A 22,532-nucleotide genomic window follows, 5' to 3' on the forward strand; every position below is an offset into this window, starting at 1 on the left:
ACTCCCCACCCTTTCCTGGCTACCCTGGGTGAAGAGAGACATAAAAGGGCTCCCTTTCCTGGGGGAAGAAGAGGAGCAAGAGAATTCTAGCTGCCCTGACCATGAGCTTCATCCTACTGCCAGTCCTCCTAGCCCTCACCCTCATGCTGCCCCGTGAGTAAAAACCCCAAAGTGGGAGGGCATTTCCTGGGAGGATGGGCTAAGATGGATTTGCTGTTCCCACCTCAGGAGTGCAGGCCCTGACCTGTCAGTCAGGAACACTGACAATTTGGAGGAAAACATCAGAACTGCCCTTGGAGTGGAAAACAGGCGAGGAATTCTGCATGGATGGCTGGGGTTGCCAAGATTCTCTGATGCTCATTGAGAATGGTGAGAAAGGCCCCAAAGGCCCCAAGCCTGACCTTCACCTGCACAGGGCTATCCCCCCTCCTGACCAGTAGTCTCCAAAGACTCAGCTCCCCTCATGCCAAGAGCTGTCTCCTCCCCAGCAGGAGCAAGCCCTCAGGGGTCCAGTTGCCTCCTCTCCACCTCTCCCCCAGCCACGATGAAGACTCTCCCTCTAGCACCACAGAGTCCTGCTCCTCACCTGGCCTGTCTCCTTCTTCTTCTAGGACCCGAAGTGTTCCTAGCGCTCAGCAAGGGCTGTACCCAGAAAGAGGATCATGAGGCCCGTGTCACCCAGCACAGGAAAGGCCCTGGCCTCTCTGTCATCTCCTACACCCGTGTGTGTCGCCACAAGAACCTCTGCAATGACCTCTCCACCACCCGCCCTGTCTGGACCCTGCCCACCCCTGCAGGTGAGAACAAGGAAGGAGAGGAGGAGGAGGAGAGGACAGGAGCTAGAGGAGGAGGCGAGCACTGAAGGGCTGTTCATTTAGAACCCCTCCCTCCTACCAGCCTGTCCACACTCCCTCGGACTGCCTCCCCTGGCACAGCTTCTTCTAACAGTCCTGAGTGAAGCTCCTTTCTCCATACTGTTGAGCATGGCTCACTCCTGTTTCACTTAGGGTTTGGGTATATCCTCTTAAAGTGAAATTAGACTATAACATTCCACTGTCCTTGTCTATATCATAAAATGCTTTGGAGGGGAGGGTACTTTGTGTTTCTCTACTCTTTGGAGCATCTTGTCTGCTTGGATTGTGTAGTGGAAGTTGTGGGTGAAAGCTACCCTGGTTCCTCCAAGGACCCGCCTCCTGTCTCAGTCACCGCTGCTTCTCCCAGGTCTCATGCCGCATGCCTTGCTCTCTCACCAACAACTCCACTCAAATTTCTGGCTCCCCAGGTCTACATGACACTGAGGAGGTTGATAATGGGGCCACAAAAGAGAAGAGATTAGAAGGTACTGGATACGAATGCACAGCCCACTCAATCCTCCCTTCTTACCTCTCCCCTCCCAGTGCCAGGGTCAGTGCAGTGCCCAGTCTGCTTTACTGAGGATGGCTGTAAGTCTGCAACAGAGCTGACCTGCCCCGTTGGGCACACGCACTGCTACAATGGGACCCTGGATCTCAGAGGAAGTAAGCTGGGACATCGGGGTCCCTGCCTGTCCTGAGGGAAGCTGAGGGCTGGGGCTCAGAAGTGGGTGGGCCTGGTTCCTCAGGGTTGGAAGGTCCCAGTGGTAGCATCTCACTCTCTTCCGCTCTGCCTGGCCCCTTTCCACAGTTGGCATCCTCGGCAATCTGAAAGTCCAGGGATGCCTGTCCCAAGCAGCCTGCAACCTGCTGAATGAGACTCAAGAAATTGGGGCCTTATCTGTGAGTGAAAAGTGTGCTTCTGACGGTGAGTCCCACATCCTGAACGTGAAGCTGTACCCACCTTGCAGTCTTCAGGTATGGTGACCCTGTGAATGTCAGACGTGCAAACACATCGCACGAACACCAGCACCCACAAATAATTTAGAAGTTTATTACTCATTCAGTCATGCATAAGATGAGGGATTTTCCTGGTAGGTGCTCTGGGGTAAACATGCCAGTAAGTGGTGTCCACCTGCAGGAGAGAGAGAGGGCCAGGGGACAGATATAGGACAGGGTGGCTGGGCTGGCTGTGTTGCCTTTCACTTTATCCATTGTGTGTGGAAGCGAATGCACAGTGCATGTTTCTCATGCTGGCAGTGATTCGTTGTCTTCAGTTCTATTTCCCCACACTCTTGACCTTGGGCAGACCTAGTTCCCTCCCCTCTTGCAAGAGCCAAGCAGGTTCACTGGGAGGGTCCCCAGTCACCCACACAAGCCCAGTCCTTACCAGTACACCGGTAGACTGAGTCTGGCCTGGAGTATCTCAATGAGAAGCACCAATGGCAGGGAGGAGAGTGGGAAGAGGGCCTTACCTGTCTGAGACTCAGTTTCCTCATCCACCCATGGCACCCAGTCCTTAAAGCCTCAAGGTGAAAGTTCAGTGAATGCAGCAACATCCTGTGTGTGCTTGGATCTCTCTGACTAGACTGGGAACCTTGAGGACAGGGCCTGGATGTCACTGACACCAAGGTTTCTAGCCTGAGGCACCACAAGGGCTGGGTCAGGATGGGAAGTGAGCTTGTACAGGTCTCCAAAGTCTCTGGGGGAGACTGCAGAGGACTGAGACCCTAACCCTGACCTAAAGGGCCTCCAGGACAAGGAGGAGAAACATTACTGATGCAGATGGTCACAGGGGAGCTTTGAGGAGGAAGATACTAATGTCCTGCAGGTGGATGTCAAGAAGGGCTTCACAGAGGAAGTGACCTTAAAGACTAGCTGCAGTCTATTAGTAGAAGAGGAAAAGGACATTAATAGGCAGAGGAAACAGCATGTGCAAAGGCCAAGCTGTGGGAATAAACCTGCTATTTTTTAGAAGGGCTCCTTAGCTCTACCTGAGAAGGTCACATCAAGAGGATGGGGTGTGGCTGGAACTGGGGGTGATTGCCAGTTTTTCAGGTAGACAAGGTGGATGTGGGTGACTTCTGCTATTCCAAGCGGAAGGAACAGTGGTGCAAGGTCAGGAGGCAGGAAATGACCTGGCGTGTATGTGGAATGGATATTGTGGGGGAGTAAAGAGGGAGGTTGGGGGGCCTGGTAGTGGGTCAAGTAGCCACAAAGCCAGACTGAGGGGTTAGTCTTTCTCCTGAGGCACAGGAGCCAGGGAAGGGTGTTGAACATGGAAGAACTGTCTGAGTCTCTCCTCTTGATTATTTCTGTTTAAACTGTTTGGCCCTCATCTCTGGGACTAGGTAACATTCATTTTCCAGAAGGCATTCCTGAAACAAATCTTATGTAACCCAGACCACACAGACACGCAGTACACAATCCACACAACAGACATAACCGCACTCACCATGCCAAATGCACACCACACACCACATGTCTCCTTACGCCTGACACACACCACTAACCTCATACACCACATACCACACACAACCCAAAACATTCCATATATCACAGATGAGGAAAACACAGATACACAGAACTCATACCATGTTATGCCTTCACAATAAACACAAAATACATACATTATACACTCATACCTCACATCTCATACCATACATACTATACACACCAAACAAACATATCATCTACACTAATAAAAGAGAAAAATGGTAATTGGCGTACAGCGATACCCTTTTCATTGGCTAATCAGGGCTATATGCAAATTAACTGCCAACTAAGATTGGCAGTTAACTGCCAACTAAGATTGGCAGTTAACTGCCAACAAGATGGCGGCTAATTTGCATATGTAGGCACAATGCAGGGAGGCGAAAGGGAAAGCAGGAAGAAGCCCCCTACCACTGACAGTGATCTGAAACCCAGGGGGGAGCTAAGAGCTGGGGGGCAGGGCAGAGGCGGCCCTGGGGCCGCCTCTGCCCTGCCCCCGAGCCATGATCGGAGAATCAGGCGCCTTTTCCGCCCTGGCCAGTGATAGCAGGAAGTAGGGGTGGAGCCAGCGATGGGAACTGGGCACGGTTGAAGCTGGCAGTCCCAGGAGCTAGGGGTCCCTTGCCTGGGCCTAAAGCGAAGCCCATGATCGCGGCGCCCCCCGCTGCCACTGCAGGTCCCCGCTGCCTGGGCCGGACGCCTAGGCCAGAGGCGTTAGGCCTGGGCAGGGGCGGAGCCTGCAACCGCGGGGAGCTGGGGGTCCCCTGCCCAGGCCTGACACCTCTGCCAGAGGCCTCAGGCCTGGTCAAGGGGCCGACCCGGTGATTGGTGATCGGAGGGTGATGAGAGTCAACTCCTCTGGCCGAGGCATCAGGCCTGGGTGGGGGGCGGAGCCGGGGATTGGGGAGATATGATGGTCCCCTTGCCCAGGCCTGAAGCCTGGGTCAGAGGCGTCAGGCTTGGGCGGGGGGTGGAGCAAGCGATCAGAGGGAGATGGGGATCCCCTGCCCAGGCATGATTCCTGGGCCAGAGGCCTCAGGCCTGGGCGGGGGCCAGAGCCAGTGATCGGGGGGAGATGGGGGTCCTCTGTCCAAGCCTGACACCTCTGGCAGAGGCGTCAGGCCTGCGCAAGGGGCCGATCAGGCAATCGGAGGGTGATGGGGGTCAACGCCTGAGGGCTCCCAATATGTGAGAGGGGGCAGGCTGGGCTGAGGGACACTCTCCCCCCGCCCCACACCCAGTGCACGAATTTCATGCACCGGGCCCCTAGTATCATATAATATACCTACACACATACACTTACACCCATATACCATACACACACACAACACAAATGCCACATGGAACACAGCTACTTCACCACAAATGAATTCTCCTAGTAAATAAACTTGGCTTGTTCCCAGGCTTACGCAGACCCTGACTTCTCCCCAGCTCCTCTCACCTGTCAAAAGGGGGTCATTCTGTTCGCTTTCAACTTTGGAGTCAGAGCTTGAGGGTTGCATTTGCTTTCCCTAATTCAGTTCAGTTGAGCAGTTTAACAAGTATTTATTGAGCAACGGCAAGATCAGGTGTCAGAAGCTGGGGTACAATGATACGGCATGGAGAGAGAAGGCCATTGCAGGGTGACAGACAGCTCCTGTGAAGACCTGGGGCTGAAAGACAGCTGGGTGCAAGGGGACAGATTGCCCAAACAGGCCATGGCAGGAGCCCACTGAAGTAGAACCAAAGGGCTCGAATGTGAATGGCCTTGACTGCCCCACCAAGGAGCTGAGCAGTGGTCTTATCGAAGGCTATGAGTCTACACAGTCAAGGAGAGCATAACAGTTAATAGTCTACTTAGTGTCTGAATCTGAGAGATGTAGGCTCCTGTCTGGGTTCTGCCACTGAACCAGCTTTGGAGGATTACTACTTTTTTGACTCCCTTTCACCAAATTCAAGGAGAAAGGGGTGATTACAGTCAGGAGTAAAGAGTTTATGCAAAGGCCCTGGGGTGGGTGGGTACCTGCCACTTGTTCAAAAAAGAGCCCAGAGGCCCATGCAACTCCAAGCAGTGTATTAAAAAGATATCAGAGCAGGACATGTGGTTGGAGAGGCAGGGCCTTTGGGGCCATTTTAAGGACTTAAATTTTTTTCAGAGTGGGGTGGGAACCTATTATATGTTCTGAGCAGAAGGTGACATGAATTAACTTACCTGTTATGAGGATCCTTCTAACTGTTGTGTGAAAACTACAGTAAGGGGAAGGTGGGAGTGGAGGAGGGGACCTCCAGAGAGACTCAGAAGGAAGCAGGTGAGAGCCAGTGGGGTCTTGGACTCCAGTGGAAGCAGCAGAGGTGACGAAAAGTGGTCAGGGTCTGGCAGTATTGTGCAGTTTAAGGCAACAGGATATCCTATTGGGTGCAACATGGGGTGTAAGACATAGAGAATTGTTAAGAATGACAGCAATGTTCTCAACTTGAGCAATTATAAGACAGGAGCTGCTATTGACCAAGACACGAAAGGTGGTGGCAGGGAGAGTGGGGCCAGGATGGGAGGAGGGCAGTAGGAGCCATGATACTATGGTCTGTTAAGTGGAGAAGTGAGCGGTCCTACTTCCTGGGGCTGTTTTGAAGGTTACCCATGTAGGTGGATGCTATATCGTCAGCCCAGGAGTTTCTGCATCATGGGACACATCCCTGCTGGTGATGTGATGGCCTTAAGTGAAGGCTCCTGGTTTTCAGAGTGGACTCCTGAGGGCCCCAGAGGCCAAGGTAGCTGAGGATAGTCATCAATCACTGTCTTCCCCTTCACTCAACTCAAGGAGCCCAATCTCTTCTAATTGCTAGCGGGGGGCACTGGGAAAGCTGCTTCACAATTCTTCTGCTTCTGTTTTCCATCTTGAAAATGGGGAGGAGAAGGATAGTACCACCTACTTTGGGGGTCATTGTGAGAAAATGAGGTAACCCAGATGAGGGAGCTCCTTGGGAAACTTAAAACAGGCTAATCCATAGAAAGCAATCACAACAGCCGGGCATATAGTAAATGCTCAGTACACACTAGGCACTGCAATAATTCTGTTTGGAACTTGGGGTTTCTCAGTTAAAAGAATATAAGGTGTCAGTCTACACTCTTCATTATCCTAGACTGGGAGCAGTGAGGACAAAGCCTGGATGTCACTGACACAAAAGTTTCTAGCCTGGGGCAACACAAGGGCTGGCTCAGCACATGAGGTGAGTTTGCACAGGATTCTAAAGTGTCTAATGGAGATGCTAGAGGACGCCGACCCATCCGTCTTTCTAACACCCCAAGCAAGGAGCAGCCTTAAAGGGGTGTTGAGAAACGTCCCTGCAGTTGTTGGAGCAGAAGTGGTGGTATGAAGAATAGGGGAGGGTCTCAGACTTCAAAGATCCCTTCTAAGCCTGAGATCAAGGGACTGTGTCCAGGCTACCTGGAGTGTGACTCAAGAACGTAATCACCTTGCCTAGCACGGGACCTGGAGGGACAGACATGGCTTGTTCCCGGGCTTACACAGACCCTGATTTCTTCTCCCCAGATCCTCTGACCTGTCAAAAGGGGATCATGCTTCAGATCAAAGAAAACCTGGCTCAGAACCCCCTGCAATGGAACACATTTTCGACCGTGACATGTGATTTGAAGGAGGTGTGTCAGGAGACACTGCTGCTCATAGATGTAGGTGCGTGGGCTCTGCAACAGGGTCGGATGGCTGCATGGCGTCCTGGGTCTCCTGCCCTGGACTCTGTCCCCTGAACTTGCTGCCTGATTCCCACCATGCCTGGAGTTCTACACCTCAGTCTTCCTCTTTCTGACCTTGGTTTCCCCTTCTGAAAAATGGGGCTAGGTGCTGGCAGGAATAGTACTTATTGTGCTGGGGAGTCATGAGGATATATTTGAGGGCCCTTGCAAAGATCTGAGAACAGAGCTGGTGTACAGTGACATCGGTGACCTTGTCTGAACCTTATTGAGCACCTGTGTGTGCCAGCCTCTATAGATGTCATTGGGTGTCTTCCTGCCTCTTTTTGCACCAGTGAGGAAGCAGAAAATCCATCAGGGAAAGGAGATAAGAGAGAGTGGGATGTCGGGTGCAATTTGAAAAATGGAAGGCTCCACTGAGAGGGTGACATTTGAGCAAGAACTGAGAAGTGACAGAGTTGATGGAAGGACTCAGGCTCAGGCTCCATCTTCTCCCCACTTGCAACGACCTCTGATCTTGGACTCAGGCATCCTACTTCCACCCTCTGCCTGCTAAGCATCCAGAAAACGCTAGCTCCTGTCTCCTTTGGGAACTCCCCACCCCAGCCCAGCTGTCATTCCCTTCCCCTGCAGGACCTACGTCACTCATAGCGGGGAGCAAAGGCTGCAGCAAGACCAAGACACAGAATTCCAAGACTATCTCCATCCACTCGGCGCCTCCTGGAGTGCTCGTCGCCTCTTATGCACATTTCTGTTCCTCCAATGGGTGCAACAGGGCCACAAGTAGCAGTGTCCTGCTGAACTCCCTCCCTCCTCCAGGTATGGGAGCCCAGGGGGATAGGGGAGGCCATGGAGAGATGGGGCCCCAGACATACAGAGACTCAGCTCAAGGAGGGTGACTGCAGCTGGGAGCAGAGCTGTGCACCCTAACCTTCCCTTTGCTCTCCAGCTGCCCCTGCCCCTGCCCCTACCTCAGGAGGCCTGCAGTGTCCTGCCTGTGTGCAATTCGGTGGGTCCTGTTCAAACACTGTAAACGTCATGTGCCCTCCTGGTACCACTCGTTGTTATAATGGCTATCTCAATCTCAAAGGAGGTGAGTGCTGAAGGCCAGGTCCCAGGATGAAAGGGTTATGGGTTTGGATTCACTGGTGCTGCGGTGGGAAGGTACTTGAGGCCCTGGCTCATGGACTTGAGTATGGAGGGGGTTGGAGACTCAGATTTCTAGATCTGAGGGTGGAGAGGCCTAAGAGCCTGATCTCCTCGTCTGAGGGGTGAGTGGTAGGGTCTGAGATTCTGGATCATAGGAATTTAAGTGTGTATTACTTTGAGACCCCTCTGAGTCAATCTTCACTCTCTAGATGGGCCGTCCGCTATATTTAACATTCAGGGCTGCGTGGCCCAACCTTCCAGCTCCTTGTTGAACCACACCAAAAATATTGGGCATTTCATCGCAAGTGAGGGTCCTGAGAATGAAGATGAGGAAGATAAGGTTCGCCAAAGTGGGGCTGTTCCTGTTCGCTGCCTGGCTTGGGTGGTGGGGCTGGGGATATCCCTAGCCCTTTGGTGTGGGATAACCTCCCACTGACTCCATTTACCCATGATTTTTCTCCCCTGATTACCCCCTAAATACAGCCCTCCCTCCGACCTCATAACCAAACACCGAGTTGTTTTCTCACCTTCTCTGTGAATTCTCATCCACACACACACACACACACTTTGTGACCTGATAACAAGACATGGAAGAGCCTGGGAGCAGCTGCACTGTTCTTACAGCCTCATGTATCTAATAAATAAAGAAATCATCTTTTTTTCCAGTGCTGGGGTTTCTCTATGGGAGCGGAGGGCAGCACACACAGCCATCTGGCATGGCAGAGGAGAGTAACCCTGTGAGTGATTCGCCGTCCCAGGCCTGTCCTTCTCTGGTCTGGTGAACATTTCTGTTCCAGCTTGGGTATTAGTAGAGCCTTCAGGGTATTTGGGCATCTCTGTGACCTGGGAGGTAAATGTGCACTGTGACTAATGAAGCATCTCCTTAGGAGTCAGGTTCCCTACACAAACAGGGGCTTCATCCCACTCAAATCACTTGACATACGGTTTTGTGTAAAGTAGAGAAACAAGTGATTGTGCACAGTTTCCTGAGGCTGCATCACAGGGTCTGCTACCATTCTATGAAGACTGAGGAGAAGTTATTACCATTAATAGAATCCTGAGAGAGGGGGCGGGAGGTTTAGAGACGGCTGCCTGGCAAGAGCTCAGATCTCAAACCAAGTAATCCTTCCAGCCAACAGAAACATTACAGGGAAGGAGCTGGGGAATTGGAGGCCCAGCCTCACTCAGTGTCCGCCCTTTGGCCTCCTGTCAGGGCTCCCCATTGACTGCACCCAGCTGTAAAGCAGGAGATCACATAGTCCCCATGGATCTGCCCCCAACAGTGCAGAACCTGGGAAAAACGGGAGAGAGTGAGTCTGGAAAAGGAAACAGAGTGTCCAGCACAGTCCACTCTTCTTCTCCTCACATCTACCCCTTCCTTTGTCCAGGTAGAAATCAGAGTCTTCAAAGAGGATCATAGGCCTGGGGAAAATTAAAATGGCAATAAGTAAATACCTATCAATAATAACCTTAAATGTAAATGGATTAAATGTTCAATCAAAAGACATAACGTGACTGAATGGGTAAGAAAATATGCGGTCTTCAAGAGACCCACCTCAGAACAAAAGATACACATTAATTGAAAGTTAAAGGATGGAAAAAAATATTCCACGCAAATGAGGGAAAAAAAACACTGGTGTAGCAATACTCATATCAGACAAGATAGACTTCAAAACAAAGGCCATAACAAGAGACAAAGAAGGCCACTACATAATACTAAAGGGAATGATCAACAAGAAAATATAACCCTTGTAAACATATATGCACCCAATACAGGAAGACCCAAATATATTTTAAAAGAAAAAAAACCTCTTGATGGGCTTTAAGAGAGATATTGACAGCAATACAGTCATAGTAGAAACCACAAATGAAAATGAACACACAACCAACTAAAACCTATGCAACACAGTGAAAGCAGTCCTGAAAGGGAAGTTGAGAGCATTACAGGCCTACCTCAAAAAACAAGAAAGAGCACTAATAAACTAACCCTACAACTAAACTAATTGGAAAGAGAACAGCAAGAATATAACAGAGAAGTAGAAGGAAGGAAATAATAAAGAACAGAGCAGAAATAAAGAACAGAGACTAAAAAAAACCACACAAATACTACAAAAGATCAATGAATCCAAAAGCTGGTTCTTTGAAAAGATAAATAAAATTGATAAACCCTTATCCAGATTCATCAAGAAACAAACAGGACCCAAATGTATAAAATTAGAAATGAAAGAGGCAATATAACAATGGACAACACAGAAATACAAAGGATTATAAGCAAATACTTTGAACTATATGCCAACAAACTGGACAACCTGGGTGAAATGGACAATCTTCCAACACTCAATCAGGAAGAATAAAAAAAAAACCTGAATAGGCCAATAACAACTGATATTGAAACAGTAATTTAAAAATTCCCAGCAAACCAAAGTCCTGGACCAATGGATTTACAGAATTTTACCAAACATTCAAAGAAGAACTAACACCTATCCTCCTTAAACTATTCCAAAGAGTTCAAAAGGGAGGAGCACTTCCAAGCTCTTTTTACAAAGCCAGCAATATCCTAATTCCAAAATCAGATAAAAACAAAGAAAGAAAGAAAATTACAGGCAAATATCCCTGATGAACACAGATGCTAAAATCCTCAACAAAATATTAGCAAATCAGATCCAGCAATATATTTTCAAAAATCATACATCAAGTGGGTTTTATTCTAGAGATGCAGAACTGGTACAATATTCACAAATCAATAAATGTGATACATCACATAAACAAAATGAAAGATAAAAATCACATGATCAGCCGAAACCGGTTTGGCTCAGTGGATAGAGCGTCGGCCTGCGGACTGAAAGGTCCCGGGTTCGGTTCCAGTCAAGGGCATGTACCTGGGTTGCGGGCACATCCCCAGTGGGGAGTGTGCAGGAGGCAGCTGGTCGATGTTTCTCTCTCATCGATGTTTCTAACTCTCTATCTCTCTCCTTTCCTCTCTGTAAAAACTCAATAAAATATATTTTAAAAAAAAAATCACATGATCATATCAATAGATGAAGAAAAAGCATTCAACAAAATCCAGAATCCTTTTTTGATTAATATTATCAGCGAAGTGGGAATAAAGGAATCATACCTCACAACATAATAAAGGTCATATATAGCAAACCTATAGCCAATATCATACTCAATGGGCAAAACTAAAAGTGTTTCCCTTAAGAACAAGAATAAGACAAGGATGTCCACGTTCACCACTCTTATTTAATATAGTACTGAAAGTCCTAGCCATGGAGATCAGACAAGAAGAAGAGATAGAAGGCATCCATATTGGAAAGGAGAAAATAAAATTCTTATTATTCACAGACGACATGATCTTGTACATAGGAAACCCTAAAGACACCACCAGGAAACCATTAGACTTAAATGAATTCAACAAGGTAACAGGATACAAAATCAACAGCCAGAAATTGATGGCATTTTAATTTTTATTTATTTTTATTTTTTAACATTTAGGGAACCATATTCTTTTTTCTTTTTTTTTTCAATATGTTTTTTTCATTGATTTCAGAGAGAAGAGAGAAAGAGAGAGAAACATCAATGATGAGAGAGAATCATTGATTGGCGCCTCCTGCACGCCCCCTCCTTGCGGCTCGGGGGATCAAGCCTGAAATCCAGGCATGTGCCCTTGGCCAGAATCGAGCCTGGGACTCTTTAGTCTGCAGGCCAGCGCTCTATCCACTGAGCCAAATTGGCTAGGGCTTGATGGCAATTTTATACAGCAATAATGAACTCTCAGAAAGAGAATCTAAAAAACAATCCCATTTACCATTTCAAGAACAACAAAAAATGATACCTATGAATAAACTTAACAGAAGTAAAAGTCCTATACTTGGAAAACTATAGGACATTGAGCCCTAGCTGGTTTGGCTCAGTGGATAGAGCATCCACCTGCAGGCTGAAGGGTCCCAGGTTCAATTCCAGTCAAGGGCACATGCTCAGGTTGCAGGTTCAATCCCCAGTAAGGGGCATGCAGGAGGCAGCCAATGGTTGAACATTGACCTATGAACCAAGAGGTCATAGTTTGCCTCCCATTTATAGGCTTGATCCCTATGAGGGAACACACCCTGGAGCCAACCTTCCGCAGTCCCACCCCAGCTGGCCACCCCTGGGGCAGCACCGGGGTTCAATGGGCATCTGCAGAGTGAGCAGAGTCCCTCTGGCAGGTGAGGTCCCTTGGCCTGGCCTGCGGGATGGGGCCAAAACCGGCAGTCCGATATCCCCAGAGGGATCCCAGAGTGCAAGAGAGCACTCTGCAAAGTTGCTGTCGCTCAGCAGCTCCTGCATTGAGCGTCTTCCCCGTGGTGGTCAGTGCACGTCATACCTACGGGCCAGTCGGCCAGTCAGCTGGTCACTTAGCCTTTTATATATATAGATATGTATAGTCCATGGACACAAACAATAGTGTAGTGACACCTGGGATGGTAGGCAGGGACTGGGAGGAGGAAGGCAAGGGGGGAAGGATGATGGGAGATATCTGTAACACTGTCAACAATAAAAGAAGATTTAAGCCCTAGCTGGTTTAGCTCAATGGATAGTGTCGGCCTGGGAATTGAAGGGTCCTGGGTTTGATTCCAGTCAAGGGGAACATGCTCAAGGTTGCAGGCTCTATTCCCAGTAGGGGGCATGCAGGAGGCAGCCCATCAATGATTCTCTCTCATCACTGATGTTTCTACCTCTCTCTCTCCCTCTCCCTTCTTCTCTGAAATCAATAAAAATATATTTAAAAATAATAATAGCCCTAACTGGTTTGGCTCAGTGGATAGAGTGTCAGCCTGCAGACTGAAAGGTCCCAGGTTCGATTCTGGTCAAGTGCATTTACCTTGGTTACGGGCACATCCCCAGTAGGAGGTGTGCAGGAGGCAGCCGGTTGATGTTTCTCTCTCATCAGTGTTTCTAACTCTCTATCCCTCTCCCTTCCTCTCTGTAAAAAAAATCAATAAAAATATTTTTTAAAATAATAATAATAAAATAAAATTTAGTTTAAAAAATAACAAATACCATATGTTGAATTTAAAGAACAATATAAGCAAACAAATGAAACAGAATCAGATTCATAGATACAGAGAACACACTGAGGGTTGCCAGACAGAAGAGAGTTAAGGGGACTGGGGGGGAAAAGATGATGGGATTGAAAAAGACACATTGGTATTTACAAAATAGTTATGGGGACGTAAAGTACATCATAGGAAATATAGTCAATAATCTATAATAATAAAAGTGTAATATGCTGATTAGACCAGGGCTGCAAGGGAAGCCCGGGTCCCGGGTCCAGAGGGAAGCCGGTGCCGGCAGCTGGGGGAAGGAAGGCCTACTCTTGCATGAATTTCATGCATCAGGCCTCTAGTCCAATCTAATAAAAGAGAAACATGGTAATTAGCGTACGACTGCTACCCTTCCCATTGGCTAATCAGGGAGATATGCAAATTAACTGTCAGCCAAGATGGCGGCCGGCAGCCAGGCAGCTTAAAACTAACATGAGGCTTGCTCGCTTCAGTGACGGAGGAAACCAACGTTCCCTGCCTGCCTTGCAGGCCTCTGAGCCTGCAGTTTGAAACATTTTAACAAACATAGAAGCTAAAAGAAAAACACCCAGAAACCAGCTTTCAGCAAGCTGGGATCTCAGAGCTGGAGTCAGAGCTGGAGTTATACATTGTTTCGATTACCTACTTTCAGCAGAGGAGGCCTAAGAGCTGGAGACTCAGAGCTAAAGCTGGCCCAGAATTTTAAAAAAAGCAAAAAGAAAAAAAGGAGCGGTTGGGAGCTTCCATCACCCGCCAGCCTGAAAACAGCCCTCAGCCCCTCACCCAGACTGGCCAGGCACCCCAGTGGGGACCCCAACCCTGAAAAGTGTGTGACCAGCTGCAAACAGCCATCATCCCCTCACCCAGGCTGGCCAAGCACCCCAGTGGGGACCCCCACCCTGAATGGTGTGTGACCAGATGCAAACAGCCATCATCCCCTCACCCAGGCTGGCCAGGCACCCCAATGGGGACCCCCACCCTGATGCAGGACACCCTTCAGGGCAAACCAGCCAGCCCCACCCATGCGCCAGGCCTCTACCCTATATAGGAAAAGGGTAATATGCCTCCCAGCACCGGGATCAGCAGAGCCGAGAGGCCTCCCGGCACCGGGATCAGCGTGACAGGGGGCAGCGCCCAAGCCCCCTGATCGCCCTGCGGCTGTGTGTGTGACAGGGGGTGGGGCCACAACCTCCCTATCCGGCCTGCTCTGTTCGTGACAGGGGAAGGCGCCCCAACCTCCTGATCAACCCTGCTCTGTGCCTGATACGGGGGCGCTCCCCAACCTCTGATCGCCCTGCGGCTCTGTGTGTGACAGGGTGCGGCGCCCCAACGTCCCACCCCCCCTCACGGGCCCTGCTCTGTGTGTGACAGGGTAAAGCCATAACCTCCCCATCAGCCCTGCCCTGAGTGTGAGAGTGGTGGCATCCCAATCCCCTGATCAGCCCTGCTCTGTGGGTGATAGAGGGCAGCGCCCCAACCCCCTGATCCGCCCTGCTCTGTGTGTGACAGGGGGCGGTGCCCCAACTCCCCTATCTGCCCTACTCTCTGAGTGACAGGGGGGAGCTCCTCAACCCCCTGATGGGCCCTGCTCTGTGTGTGACAGGGGGCAGCGCCCCAATCCCCGGATTGGCCCTGCTCTGTGCGTGACACGGGGTGGCGCCGCAACCTCCCCATCGACCCTGCCTTGAGTGTGACAGGGGGCGGTGCCCCAACCCCCCAATCAGCCCTACCCTGAGCATGACTGGGGGTGGCATCGCAACCTCCTGATCCACCCTGCTCTGTGCATGACAGGGGGCGGTGCCCCAACTCCCCAATCGGCCCTGCTCTGAGCCTGACCAGGGGCTGCACCTAGGGATTGGGCCTGCCCTCTGCCACTCGGGAGCAGGCCTAAGCCAGCAGGTCGTTATCTCCCGAGGGGTCCCAGACTGCGAGAGGGCACAGGCCAGGCTGAGGGACCCCCTCTTCCCCCCGAGTGCACAAATTTTTGTGCACCGGGCCTCTAGTCTATATAAGAAAAGCCTAAGTGACCCTTACAGTGGAACGACCAGAGCTACCAGTGGCTATGATGCACACTGACCACCAGGGGGCAGATGCTCAATGCAGGAGCTGCCCCCTGGTGATCAGTACGCTCCCACAGGAGGAACACCGCTCATCCAGAAGCCGGGTTCATGGCTGGCAAGTGCAGTGGAAGTGGCAGGAGCCTCTCCCACCCCCACGGTATTCCTAAGGATCCGCAAGCATGCAGGCAGTAAGGAGCAAAGGGTCCCAGACTGAGAGAAGGATGTCTACCTGTCGGCTTAGGCGGACATTCCCCTGAGGGGAATAGAGAGATCATACCTCAACATAATAAAAACCTTATATGACAAACTGTACTGGGCTGCATATCGGGGCGCGCTGTACTGTCTGTTCCTGGAACAGACAGATAGGAAGGTATTGACATCGGGTCAGGCCTTGAGATATGGTCTCATGGTCCCTCCTCAATATACTGTGCTCTCTGTTCCCGGAAAACATAGATAGGAAGGTGATAATGCTATACTGTGTCAGGAACAAATTGCATAAACAAGGCTTTGTAACTTTGTAGTTTTTGCAAATAAATATGCTGTAACTCTTGCAGTCAGGGCTGCAGTTCAGCCTTTGCTTTGGCGGGGTGCTGGGACTGCAGACAGCTGGCCAGCTTAATAAAGGTTCCTAAATTTAAATTCTGAGTCGGTGGTCTATCTCGCTGAGTCAACCCATAACAGTGGGTATTAGAAATATCTGGAGGGTCACTTTGTAAAGTACTAGGTTGTCTGACCACAATGCTGTACACTGAAAATAACACAGTAATGATGAAAGTAAACTGCATTGAAAAAGAAAGACCTTGGTTTGCTCATCTCTACAGAGCACACAGTTGTGCTTCAGGCAGGGCTTCCAGGTCTCTCTCTAGAATTTTCAGCTCCTGAGGTCACAATGACAGGCAGATTCCAGAATCCTGCAGTTGGGTCCAGCTCTCACTCTGCGCATTGGCAGCGATGAGGAAAAAGCCCTTCTGTTTTCCTACTGTCCCCAGCCCACCCTCGCCCCCTCCCACTTCCCCTGCCTCTTCCTCCTCACCTGGTTTCCCACACTGCCTTTGGCAGGCCCCCACTCAGGGCCCTCGGCCTGGCCCTCCCCTTGTTCCCCCACCTCGCCAAACCAAATTGCCATCTCTCACCAATGGGCACCCTCCTCGCTTGGTGGCCCAAAAGGCTTGCAGCCTCCACAGGTCCCCTGGGGTCCCCCGCTCCCACTACCCAGCCAGTCCCCCTTCTCCTCCTTCCCTCCACCCTGTCCAGCTGGCCTCCTCCTCTGCTCTTCACTTTTCCTTTGCCCCACACCCCCCTTCTGGACCTTCACTGGCCCGCAGACACCTGGGCAGGAAGCTCACCTGCCCATCCTCCCCTCCTTCCCAGTCACCTCCTCCCACAATCTCCCCTCTGTTGGGCCATTCTGCAAACTGTCCCCTGAGCCAGGAGTCCCTGCCAATGGGAACCCAGACCTCTCAATGCTTCAGGAGTCAGGCACCTACTGGGCACAGGGAGCAAGACATGGTGGGCAGCAGCTACAGGTAAAACTGGCGGGCCCTCCAGCACTCCAGAAAGAACCATCTCCACAGAGAGTTATCAGCCCTCTAGTCCACCTGGCCTGAGTCTCCAGGTGGATATCCCACCTGTGGATTGGTCCTCAGGCCAAAGAAAATGTAACAAGCTCCTGGGTATCCACACGTGGGCCCCACCAGGCTCTCAGAGCTGCCATTAGAAGTGGGTGGCGGGGCTTGGACTCAGGGCATCTTTCCCTGCTGGCCCTTCCCCTCCATGTGGCCAAGCACAGTCCCCTCATTCAGAAGGAGTGACTGTGTCATGTGCCTGGTACATACCCCACCCCCCAACCAGCCTTCCTAAGAAACCATGACTAGGAGCCTTCTGGCTAAGCAAAGACTGCCTGGGATGGGGCACAATGGCAGTGGGAGGAGAGGTGAATCCCTGATGAGAGAAGCCTAGGACCCCTCTGGAGCAAAGCGCCCTGTTCACTGTGATCCTGGGCAGTTGCTGGTCATCAACTTAGCTCAGACTAGACTGTGTTTCCGGAGCTTCCTTGGGGACAGCCTTAGGCTTCTGGGGGTGTGGGAGAAAGTTGCATCTGGAGGTGAGAGCTGTCTGGAGGGGTCTCTCTGAGGCTTCGGGGCCTCCACACCTTCCTTCACACCCTTCCCTGCAGGCCCCAGGGCAGCCAGGGCTACTCCCGCTTCCCACCTGTGAAACAAGCAAGACATGGCCAGACTGGCCCGAAATGGGGGAACCCACATTTAAACTCTTCTGTCTGCCCAGCTGGGCCAGACAGCTCCAGATTGGACCGCCAAAAATCAGCAGCACGTCCCCTTCTACCCCTCCGAAAGGTGAGTCTTGGGAATGTTGACTGGCTGTGGGGAGGGGGACCCCTGAAAACTCACATACCGCACTGGCTGCCTGCCCCTCCAGGGGTGGCCTTCCTGACCACAGCCTGGGATGTTCAGGGTCCAGGATTGTACTTTCTTTTAGCCCTTGCCAACGTCTTAGTCTTGATAACTTCCTTTCTGTGAGCGAAGTCATGCTCTGAAGACACACCTGTGACTGGCACAACTGGCAACCCTTCTCTAGGATGGCACAGCATTGGCCGACCAGGGGAGACCAATCCCTCCTGCTGATGGCCTTGAGTTTGCCAATGATTGTGAAGTAAATGCAGTCTGCCAGACACCCCAACCTTGAGCTCTTATTTCTTTTTTAGAAATATATTTTTATTAATAATTTCAGAGTGGAAGAGAGAGAGAGAGAGAGAGAGAGAGGGAGAGAAACATCAATGATGAAGAGAATCATTGATTGGCTGCCACCTGCAACACCCCACACTGGGGATTGAGCCCAAAACCCAGCATGTGCCCTGACTAGGAATTAAACCATGACCTCCTGGTTCATAGGTCAACACTCAACCACTGAGTCACACCAGCCTGGCTTAAGCTCTGATTTCTAATGTCAAGAACAGGTGGAGAGCCTAGCAGACTTTGAGGAACCTCACCACAAGATCCTTCCTCAGCACTTAGCCCCCATCCTCCATCCCTTTCTCTGCTTTGGGGAGGGTTAGGTCCTACCCCAAGAGGAGCCTGACCTCTCCACAACCTATGGCCCCCCAGGTATCTGCATCTCAGACAGGACTGACCAAGGACAGAGCTGTGCAATGTCCACCCAAGGAAGGAAACCAATGACCCAGCTCGTTGGGGCCACGGGACAGCAGTCCTTTTCCCTAGAGCTCCCCAGCCCTCTACCCAGGGCAAAGGTAAGACTGGGTTCTCTGAGGCTCAACCCAGACCCCAAGAGGCAGGGCAATGGAGAGACCTGGGGAGGAAGCCTGTGGTTCAGGTTCACAGTTGGCTAGTCCCATCGCTCTCCTCTCCATCTTGCCAACTTGCCCTCTTAGAAGACGCGTCTGACCCCTAGGTAGGGAGGTGGGATCCATGATGGTAGCCTATTTTCTTTCCCAAGTGCTACCTGGGGAAGCGTTTAAGCAGCTCTTCAGAAAGGCCAGGCCCTTCTACTGATCCTGGAAGCTGTTGACTGAGACCTGGAGAAGATGCAGCTGGAGTCAGGTTCCCATGAACACACTGTGGGACTTGGAGGTTTTATTTCTTCCCACCCAGAAGGGCGTCCTTCAATTTCCCAAGGGAAATGAACAGAGGCAAGGTCATGGGACCTCATGGAGAGCTTCTGACTGCCCCAGGGCCTCGGAGGAAGGGGGCTGGTGCGAGGGCCCAGAGCCCCCTAGGAGCCCTTCCCTCAGCCTGCTGCTTGGGGCCCCCGAGAGATTCATATTTTCCAGAGCTGGTAGAATTAAGATGACCGGCAATCTTCACTGACCTTCTCCTCACTCCAGTGTCCCAGCACTAGTCAACCTCCCTTCGTCTGTCCTTCAACTGAGATGCCATCAGGAAGCAGCACATATTTCTTACAGTGATAGAAAATATGTTAAAACCATTTCACAGAAACACAGGCCAAAATGCAGGGAGGGCTGGCTCAACCAGTTTTGGGTCATCACGTTACAGAAATATAACTTGATTGTCCTTCCTATTTATCTTATAATAAAAAAAATGCCAGTAAGTTGTCTTTTGTAAAGAAAATTAATTCTGTATGAAGTCCATCCTGACAGCTTCACTTCCTCAAGTGGCCATTCAGAAGGCCCTTGCCTGAGGTTTTACATGACCACCCAACCATAAATATGAGAATGACTAACCAAATATCAACGGATTCAAGCATCTTGCTCTCCCTGGTACATTTTCTCTATTCTACTTCATGATTTCAACAGCATCTGTGCTGCATAGTTTACAGATTTTGAGAAATTAGCATTAACCTTCTCCTAGATTTGGCCTTTACCATGTGATTTTTTTCTGAATGATTCAGGACAAGACTTTTTTTAATGGCTGACATTTTTACCCAGAATCCACACACTAGGTAGTTGCTAATTATCATATACTGTATTTTTATTTAATGTTAAGTCATAAGGCCCAACCTAAAATCAGGGTTATCTCATTCAAGGAAAGCAATTTAAAATATTATTAAATTTGTTAATTTGTTAGCACATGCTTTAACATCCTATATAATAATAGAAAACATGGTAATTAACCGTAGCTCCAACACGCTTCCCATTGGCTAATCAGGGTGATATGCAAATTAACTGCCAACCAAGATGGCGGCTGTCAGCCAGGCAGCTGAGGCGAACAGGAGGCTTGCTTGCTCCAGTGATGGAGGAAGCCAAGGTTCCCCGCCTGCCGCGGCTGGCCTCTGAGCTTGCACTCTAAGAAACAATGTTGCAATTATAGAAGTTAAACAAAACCCAGAAACCTGCTTTCGGCCAGCTGGGCTTCAGCCAGCAGGACCGCAACATTGTTTCAATTGTAGAATCCAAACAAACCCAGATCCCTGCTTTCAGCAGCCGAGGTCTCAGCGCTGCAGCCGGCTCTCAGAGCTAAAGCTAGCTCTCAGCTCCAGTGACAGCCATAGAAGGTAAATAAATCCCAGAATAAAAGAATAAAAATAAAAAAGGGAGAAGTCAGGAGCTTCAGTCGCCCGCCAGCCTGAAAACGGCCCTCAACCCCTCACCCAGACTGGCCAGGTACCCCAGCGGGGACGCCCACCCTGAAGGGGGTGTGACCAACTGCAAACAGCCATCATCCCCTCATCCAGGCTGGCCAGGCACCCCAGTGGGGACCCCCACCCTGAAGGAACTAGATGGCGGCTAATTTGCATACTGAAGGCGGGAGGCAGCGGGCAAGGCTGTCTGCGGTCCCAGGACCCGGATCTGTGACCCTGCAGAGCTAGAGGCTGTCTGCAGTCTGGGACCCAGATCCATGTCCTGGTGGGCAGGGCGGCAGTGCTTGAGGCTGTCCGTGGTCCTGGGACCTGGATCTGTGACCTGGTGGGTGGGGGGCAGCGCTTGAGGCTCTCCGTGGTCCTGGGACCCAGATCCGTGACCTGGCAGGCGGGGTGCAGCGCTTGAGGCTGTCCGTGGTCCGGGACCAGATCTGTGACCCTGCCAGGCGGCAGGAAGAGCTAGAGGCTGTCTGCAGTCTGGGACCCAGATCCATGTCCTGGTGGGTGGGGCAGCAGTGCTTGAGGCTGTCCGTGGTCCTGGGACCTGGATCTGTGACCTGGTGGGTGGGGGGCAGTGCTTGAGGCTCTCCGTGGTCCTGGGACCCGGATCCGTGACCCTTCCTGGCGGGACAGCAGCTCACACAGGGGCGAATCAGCCGGGGTTGGGCAGGGCAGGACACCTGGCTTCCTCCCAGCCCCAGTCACTCTGGGCAGGTGAGCAGCACAGAGAGCCTCTGGACAGGGGAGGCAGGCCGGCGGAGGGCGGCCTGTACTCCCCACATGGTGGTGGTGACAGCTGTGAGCACGCCAAGCGGAGCCTGCAGGCTGAGCTGAAGTAGCGCCTGCAGGCCATCAGCGCTCAGGAGTGGCTGTGCAAGATCCGCCTCCTGGCCCAGAAGGTGCAGGATCGCAGGGACAGCCACCGTGGCGGGCCAGACTGACGTCCTCCTGGCCACACCACGGGGGTTTGCGGATCTGCAAAGCCAGAGGCCTCCGGTGTGCACATCCCCCCCCCCTGGCGTGTGAACATCCCCCAGCACACTGTCACCCTCCCATGCCTACAACAGTTGCAAACCAAGGCGTGCACAAGTTCCCCCCGCCTCTCCACCGCACTTCCATCATCCCAGCATGCCTAACACCCCAACAGGATGTTCACACATCCCCTCTGATGCGTTCACATCCTTTGTAGAGTGTCTAGGTGTTCTGGGTGCTGAGGGTGGGCGCCTGTGAGATGACAGTGAGAGGGCGGAGTGGTGATGCCCTGTTCCCATGGAGGCCAGTGCAGCTACGAGATCACCTCTGGGGGGTTAATGCAGGTGCTGAGGCAGGAGCAGGTGCAGATAGACACACCTGGTGGGTGCGGGTGGCCCTCACTGAGGTGCCTTCGGTCAGCATTCAAGATCAAGAACCCAGAGGCGGAGAGGAATTCCGTCCTCTCAGTGAAACAGTGGGATAGTCGGGGGAACTGTAGAGGAGCAATGTGCACTTTGGGTGCCAGCACCCATGAGCGAAGGCTGCCCTGACTGAGCCTTGCTTGCTTGGGGCCTAGAGCACTCCTGCCGGGCAGCGGGTGACAGGACATGCTTTTCCGAATTAATGAGAGAAAACGTTGATTCTCCTGCTGCCCACAAAGGTGGAAAGTGAAGTGGGGAGACGTGGGGAGTGAGCAAGGTTCCAAATCTGCTCTTGGTTTCTTTCACCACTGACTAGAGATATACAGGGTGTCCCCCCAAAATGTATACACACTTTGAAAACCTACTAATTCCAATGGTTTTAAGCATAAGAAAGAAACAATGGAGCTGTTATCTGTTAAAAGTGTGGGCACAAACAGGTAATTGGACATTCCCTGAGGGGTCTCAGATTGGAGAGGGTGAAGGCTAGACTGAGGGGCCCCTCCCCCCCCTCGAATTTCGTGCACCGGGCTACTAGTTGATTAATAAATTTAGAAGACTAGGAAGACAAAAGGAAGAATTGGGAAACACTTCTTGGCAAAGGAGAGCTAGCTCAATTTAGACCAAAAGAGTCACAACTTCTAATCCTTTTCATAGAAGTGTAAAAGAAATCATAAATATTGATTACTTGCCCATTAACCTCCAACCAAACTTTAATAAGCCCATGATACCTTGAGTGATAACTCAATAAGAGTCCAGCAATT

General features: G+C 51.1%; 1 protein-coding gene across 1 annotated transcript; it reads left to right on the forward strand.

Annotated features, from left to right (window-relative positions):
* Positions 1–101: 101 nt before the first annotated feature.
* Positions 102–18,451, forward strand: LOC308530618 (CD177 antigen-like; the record flags this gene model as incomplete). The annotated part of the gene is made up of 10 exons (XM_081107327.1): positions 102–153; positions 229–369; positions 612–797; positions 1,283–1,339; positions 1,663–1,779; positions 6,875–7,015; positions 7,666–7,851; positions 8,391–8,521; positions 17,591–17,658; positions 18,427–18,451. 10 exons carry the CDS (start codon positions 102–104, stop codon positions 18,449–18,451), a joined length of 1,104 nt encoding a protein of 367 aa, XP_080963453.1.
* Between the last annotated feature and the right edge of the window lie 4,081 nt (positions 18,452–22,532).

Source organism: Myotis nattereri (genome assembly GCF_964212035.1).
Source record: "Myotis nattereri genome assembly, chromosome: 15".
NCBI lineage: Eukaryota > Metazoa > Chordata > Mammalia > Chiroptera > Vespertilionidae > Myotis > Myotis nattereri.